Source organism: Durio zibethinus, chromosome 5, assembly GCF_047325235.1.
Source record: "Durio zibethinus cultivar Kanyao isolate XHJ-2024 chromosome 5, ASM4732523v1, whole genome shotgun sequence".
Taxonomy (NCBI): Eukaryota; Viridiplantae; Streptophyta; class Magnoliopsida; order Malvales; family Malvaceae; genus Durio; species Durio zibethinus.
Genome location: NC_143166.1, coordinates 8,489,545 through 8,496,957, shown reverse-complemented (window position 1 = coordinate 8,496,957; position 7,413 = coordinate 8,489,545). Strand labels below are relative to the sequence as shown.

General features: G+C 27.9%; 1 protein-coding gene across 1 annotated transcript; it reads right to left on the bottom strand.

The window, feature by feature from the left end:
• Positions 1-5,767: 5,767 nt before the first annotated feature.
• LOC111282157 (glutathione S-transferase U17-like) lies at positions 5,768-6,898 on the bottom strand. Its single transcript, XM_022870133.2, has 2 exons — positions 6,412-6,898; positions 5,768-6,317 (listed from the first exon to the last, which is right to left on the bottom strand). The coding sequence occupies exons 1-2, from the start codon at positions 6,730-6,732 to the stop codon at positions 5,937-5,939; spliced, it is 702 nt and encodes a 233-aa protein (XP_022725868.1). The 5' UTR covers positions 6,733-6,898; the 3' UTR covers positions 5,768-5,936.
• Between the last annotated feature and the right edge of the window lie 515 nt (positions 6,899-7,413).

Here is a 7,413-nt window from a genome sequence, read left to right as displayed (position 1 = left end):
TCAATAAAGAAAATTAAAAAAAAAAGAAAAAAAAGTTTCTTCAAGCCTTTTTTTTTTTTAAAAAAAAATTACCTTTCAAATTTGAGTAATTGTGCTTGAAGTTATAAATGGCAAATTTTCATCATCCCTTTTCAAATATAGAATTTTATTCCTTACTACCATTTTGAGCCTAATATAAATTTTTTTTTAAATAAACCCTGACTAAGGATCATTTTCTATACAAAGGGACAACAAATGATGTATTTAAGGGTTAAGTATGGTAACGTCTAAGAATGAACCTTGTATGTTGAAGGCAAACGTCTAGTAAAAGGTTTTAAAAGTTTTGAATTGACTCAAAGAAAAGGAAAAGAAAAGTGAAAGAATGAGAAAATGGAAAAAATGAAAGAAAGAAGAAAAGGAAAAATGGAAAAATGGAAAAGGAAAAAAAAGGGGAAAAATGAAAAGAAAGAAAAAAATTATGAATGAATGATTGGAAAGTGTGGAAAAATGAAAAGAACAAATACCCCAAAGTGATTCTTTCAAACACAAAAAATGATCATTGTTTAATCACCCTAAAACATTAATTTTGGGCTTAGCTATCTTTTTTTTTTAGAACTTTGAACCATAGCCAACGTTACATCCCAAGAAAAATCTATATTGGGTCAAGCATGAATACTTAAAATTGAAGAGCTTTTCTTTGAGGAACAACCATAAAAACTATAAACCATTTAGTCTTCTTTTACTACCTAATTACTCGTTTGGACCATTAACTTATTTTGGATAAGTTTGAATTCTTAAGTACATGATGTAATAATAAAAAGAAAAAAAAAAAGAAAAAGAGATGTGGCTTTAGGATGAAAACCCTAAAAAAGGGTAATTTATAGCATACTTGGAAGACTTGGAAACCACTTTAAATACCAAGCAAAATAATTGAAGTCAATAAGAAATGACTTTAACCTTTTGAAAGATTCAAAGATATCGAGATCTCAAAAGTCTAAAATGCATAAAAAAGAATTGATTTTGAAAATTTGAGCGTTTTTTCCTTATTCCTAAATGATCTTCCAAAATTTTGAACCTATCATAATTGATATTAACATTTATCAAAAGGCCACATTTAAAAAATGAAGAAAGTGTCGAACATGTTTGGTTTTCAAGAGATTCATACTTTTTAAAAAAATTTATGTTCTATTTATGAGTCTAAAGAAATAGTATACATTTCTTTTGTGTTTTTTAAGTTATGAAACCTTTTTGAATGAACTGAAATCTTGATGTGCTGAACCATTCAACTTGTTTGAAAAGAAAATCATCACATTTTTCATTTCTAATAGGGAATGCCAATTTCCAAAAGACTCCTACAATCACATTTGTTTAGATAGTACATTAACTTTGGTTATGAATTTAATTATGTGGGGCAATTTTATTAACCATTTTGAAAATTTTTGAACAACTAGTTATGCATTTTTGGGTAAAATAAAGAGATCATATCTAGTAAATTGTGTGGTTTATCTTTTTGCTTTTGCAATTAAGTCTAAAGCACATGTTGCATGTTGTATGTTTGAAACTATAAAAAAAATGTTGAAAATGAAAAAAAAAAATTAAAAAAACCTGTTTGAAAGCAAAGAAGGTAAAAATTGGTAAAAAAACAAGATGAAATAGGTAAAGGAATAGGAAAATAGTAGGTTGAGATCATTTTAGGAAGAAATTAAAAGTTTAATTAGATGGGAAATGGGAGACAATTAGAATTAAGAAAGAATTTTCTTTGAAAAAAGGAGTATTTTTAGTGTTTACATTCATGTTGGGGCATATACATCATGAAGTTTCTACATTTGCATGGACCTTTGTGAAATAAAGTTCTATGGTTTCAAATAATGCTAAAAAAAAGAGAAAAATTTTCAATTTGCAAATTTGCATTTATATCTTTAGGGCATCCATGTCATGTATGAGCATTGACATTTGCATTCATAAGAGGCATTTGCATTATAGAAAAGAAATTCGCTAGTAAGAAAATTTGTCATGCATTTTCTTAGATACATTTGGGTCATAAAAGAGAAGAAAAAATTTGCATTTGCATCGAGTATTTGCATCATGAAAAAATTGTCATAATATACATTCTTTTATTCGCATAAAGACATTTATATTCACATCATTTATTGACAATAGACATTTGTGTCATGATTACATTTGTTAACTTTGTAAATATTAGAAAAAATGAAAAAACAAAAAACAAAAACATTTTAAGTATTAGAAAATAAAATAAGGAAACAAAAAGGGAAGTTTATAAAAAAAAATTTTAAAAAAATCTCCTAGTTCAAGAGACAAGAAAAAAAGAGTTTATTAAAGAAAAAGATAAAGGGAAAGAGTTTGAAGAAAAAGGGGAAAGAAAAGAAAAGAAAAAAAGAAAGAAAAATGGGGAAAAAGAAAAAGAAAAAAACAAAAGAGACAAAGAAGTATAACATGGGAAAAAAGAGAAATAAAAAGAAGAAAAAATAGTTTTAATGAAAGGCAAAAATAAAAAAAAAATGTTCAAAGAGTCAAAAAAGAATTTGTAAAATATGAGGAGTTGCTGAAGAAATGAATGAGAAAGATGATATATGATAATAAGTTGAGTTATTTTAGAAAGAGTAAATATTAAGAAATTTTGAAAAAAAAAAAAAATTAAGCCCGGTTTTAGCTGGCACCTACATAAGATTTTAAACCCAATTTTAGCTGGTATTAAAAAGATTTAAACCTAGTTTAACCGGCTCTAATGAGATTTAAGCTCAGTTTAGTTGGCACCAATAAGTTTTAAGCACAATTTTAGCTGATACCTTGATAAAATTTTAAGCTCAGTTTAGCTAGCACCCCGATGAGATTTAAGCCCAACTTAGCTAGCACGAATAAGATTTAAAGCTTATTTTAGCTAGTATCCAGATAAGAATTAAGCATAGTTTAGCTGACTCCGATAAGATTTAAGCTTGATTTAGTTGGCACTAATGAGTTTTAAGCCTAATTTTAGTTAGCATTTAGATAAGATTTTAAGCTCAGTTCATCTGACATCTAGATGAAATTTAAGTCCAGTTTAGCTAGTATTTATAAATATTTAAATCCAATTTAGTTAGTATCGAAAAGAATTAAAACTAATTTAGCTAGCACCGATAAGATGTCAAGCCATCCAAAATGAGATTTATTTTTAAAAGTTGTTGAGCCTTTACCTAAATGAGTTTTTAAATTTATTTTAAAAAATTATTCAACCTTTACCTAAAAGAGCCTTTAAACTTGTCTTCAAAAGTTATTGAGTCTTTACCTAAATGAGCTTTTAAAGTTATTTTCAAAAGGTATTAAGCATTTACCTAAATGAGTTTTTAATTCTATTTTCAAAAGTTGAAAAATTTTTGCATAAAGGAGTTTTTAAATCTATTTTTAAAAGTTGTCAAGTTTTTGCTTAAAAGAGCTTTTAAATTTATTTTTAAAATTGTCGAGCTTTCAAAATTTGCAAAGCCTCTAAAAAAAACAAAACAAAACAAAAAATAATAAATCCTAAAAAAATTTAAAAATCTATAAAAAAAACAAAATTAAAAACAACTTTTGAAAAATCCCTAAATTGTCGACTTCGAAAAAAAAATTGTTGTTTATAGCTTTACACTATTATTTATTCTTATTAATATGCAAAGAATAATAACTGTAGACATTTAATTTTGTCCAAGACAATTTGACTGTGTTTGATTTCAATTTTGGGTTGAACGTGTCAATTTTGAGTGATTCAAACGTTTTAATTTACTAAGCTTATTTTTTATTTTATATTAAATATTTGTGATCATCTTGTATGAGTTAAAGCCTGATCAATTCATTTTTAGGTTATTTGGGCTTGAAGGCTTGATAGAAGTGAGGAAGAGGCAGCAACAACGACAATAAAGAAAAAAAAAAGAAAATGATAAAAAAAAAAACCAGGATTGACAACTGAAAGAAGGAATAAATGGAGAGAAGAGGAAAGGAAAAAGAGAAGAAGAGATGAGGAAAAGGAAAAAATGAAAAAAAAAAGGGGGGGAACTATCAGCATGAAAAGAGAAGAAGTAGGAGAAAAGGAAAAGAAGAAAAGGGAAATGGGAACGGTTAAACGAGGGGTTTTGGGGTTTTATCATATAAAAAGAGAAATCTACTAAGCCCGACCCAACCAACTAAGTCCAAGTCGACCCATGTAGGCCTAACCTAGAAATTCATCAAAGTTGTTCCTCCTCTTATCTTGGTCCCTTTTCGAGTTTAAGCTCAAAAATATATATATATATATATATATATTTGGGTATATTCTTCTTTCTCTCCTTTTATTTTAATGTGCTATTATATGTATTCATTTTTTTTTCATGTTCATTTAACATTAAGCACCCTTGAAAATAAATTTATTTGTAGGTGATTAAAGTTATTGATAAAAAATATATAAAATTTTTTTAATAAAAATAGATTGAAATAATTTTGTAATCTCAACATGGATTTTAGAAAAAAATAAAAATAAAATGATTTTGAAAACTTTGCCTAAATATTGGAAGGAATTCAAATCATATTTTAAAGAATTAATTTTTTCAAATTTCGTCTAGATATTGAGAAACTAAAATTTTTTTTATCATTAATAAATAAAAAAATAAAATTTATTTCACCCTTAATTTTCTTTTAAAAATCATGATAAGAAGTAAGTTAAACGCATATAAAATAGGTCAAGTTGGTTAATTTTTTTTTTGCATCATTCACTTATTTCTTGTTACATTATGACTTGAAATATACTGAGAATTAATAATTGATAATTTTCAAATCAGTTTTTTATAAATAATGATTAATATGCTTATGTGAAAATAATGGTTGGTATCTTACTTAAATATTAAAAGACTTCTCAAAAATTATTCTTTATAAAATAATATTACGTGAAATATTTGAGAGAGTGGTGTGAAAATCCTGAGAAAAATTTTTTTTCGAAATTTTATTTAGATATTAAAGAATAAAAAAAATATTTCAAATAAAAAATTTTTTAAGGAGAAAAAAATCATTCCTAAAATATAGCTAGAAGGGGACAGTTTGAAAGCGATTAACAAGCTACAGATGATAGGCCTGATGAATCTCCTATTGACAAGATTATAGAGGAAGCACGATGGAGGTTAACAATTTCCAATCTTACAGGATCATGCATGCAGGGAGAACAGGGGATAGGGCAGCACACCAACTTGCATGCTATAGTTTACAGCAAGAATGTGATAGATACTGGGTTGAAGATCATCCTATTGTAATCGCTGAGGCGTTGCACGGTGCTTGTAATTTTCGGCTTGAGTAATGAATTGCATTTCTGTTAAAAAAAAATTAAGATCATTTATATCATTAATAAAATAATATATAATTAATTGATATTAATTTTTTTAATAAATATTGTGAGTTGATTGTTCTTTATGCATAGTTAATTTTTAAATCTAAATTTAATTTTGTAAATTAAAATAATTTTTTAAAATAAATTTTAAATTTATTTTTATTATTTTATTAAAAAATAAATTTTTATATGATCAATTACACTTAATAAAAATTGATAACAATTCTTCTGTTTAAAATATTTTAAAAAATTTTTGTCTAAAGATTTTCAAAATTATAGTAACAAGTATGATAAAAAAAAAGAATTTTTTTTTTGTAATTTAATAAATGAAATTCGTATTATATAAATTTTATTTTATAACTTAATTATTAGATTTTTTTTCCTTTGTTACCTATCAAATCAAACAGAGCAATAATATGAAACTTAACCTTCGGATGCCAATCAAATCCAAGCCAAAGAAAAGCCTCATGAAAATGTGTAGTAAAAAGCTTCATTACTGGAATATGCTACATATATATATAAAAGCTACATAATTATTTTGCATTCCAAACGTAATTCAAAACATCGTAAATTTAATTCCACTCTCCAATCAGCACATAGATTAGAGTCATTTCCGTCCAGCAAATCTCCTAAATTAATGAATTTCAGCTCCAGCACCTCTTATTTTGGCTATAACCATCTTACCGAACTCCGCGAGCTTCTCAGTGTCAGGCATAACATCCTTCACAGCAGCATCAGAGCAGAACCTGTCAGCCCAATTAACCAGAGCTGGAGTCTTGGCTTCGCTAAGCAGCTTCATCCCATTAAACTTCTCAGTGACTCTCAGCCAACCCAAGAAACTTCCAAATGCAATGTCAAGGAACCCAATTTGATCCCCACCAAAGAAAGGCTTCCCTTTGCTACACTTGCCAAATGCTTCTTCCAACAGCGCCAACCCTTCTTCCACTTGAGCTATTGCAGCTTTCCTTGCATCCTCTCCTTGAGCAATAGCAATAGATTTTATGGATGGGAACCACTGCACAAGAAAGAATTTAACCCCATAAAAAAAATAAAAAAACTTGTAAGAAGAAGAAATACCATTTTGCAAGAACAAAACAAATGACGAATACCTTTTCGTCAAGATATGCAGCCCAAAAACGAGCGATGGCACCTTCATAGGGATCAGAAGGAAGAATGGAAGGACCAGAAGACCAAGTCTCGTCGATGTATTGTACAATATTGAGAGATTCGCAGATTGGGTTATCACCATGAATGAGGACTGGGATTTTCTTGTGAACAGGGTTTGATTGGAGAAGAAGCTCGGTTTTGCCTTCCCATACCCTCTCCTCAACATATTCGTAGTCAACGGACTTGATGTTAAGGGCAATCCTCGGCCTCATCGCATATGGGCTCGGCCAGGAACCCAAAACTTTCACATCGCTCTTTGCCATGGTTTAATTCTCTCTGATCAGAAGCACAGATCTCTCTAATTTTAAGGGAATCCTTCGAAATTGAACTACTTATTACATAGAAATGAAAGGGATTTCTGTATAAAAAAAAAAAAAAGATAGGGAATTTGGATTGGTAAGTGGTAACGAAACAAGCAGGTCCACCGACAAAAGTAAGAGGATTAGGTAGGCTGGTAGACATGTGACAGGCTGTTGAAGAGTTGGTAAACAATGCACATACGTGTCCTTTGACATTATTATGATTTGGACGTTTGTGCATGTTAGGTTTTGGGTTGAGGCGACAAACGGCGGCTCGGATTGAGTTTTTGTTGATTTGTTTTGGATAGAATAGTTATTGGACAAGGGAAAATTGTACAATTTTGAATTCGAAGTTGAATTTAATTTAAAAAATAATTAATTATTTCAAATTTAAATTATCATGAGTTAAAATCTAATTAAATTTGAGTTAAACAAATTAAATTATTAAAAAATCAATATATTTCATATCATTTTTGAGTTTAAATCAATTTAAGATTAAATTAAAATGAATATTTTTATTTTTTTATTATTTTTATAGTATGTTAGCTTATCAATTTTTTTGAATTTTTTACTTTTTAACAAATGTCACGTCATCAACTTAGTGATTACATACTTCAAACCATCAAATGACAATATTACCACAGA

Bases quoted from the DNA above. Each gene is read 5' to 3' on its own strand.
- LOC111282157 (XM_022870133.2), bottom strand. From the start codon at position 6,732: ATGGCAAAGAGCGATGTGAAAGTTTTGGGTTCCTGGCCGAGCCCATAT. The intron at 6,318-6,411 runs GTATTCGTCATT...TTTCTTGTGCAG, and splicing joins CTGCATATCTTGACGAAAAG to TGGTTCCCATCCATAAAATC.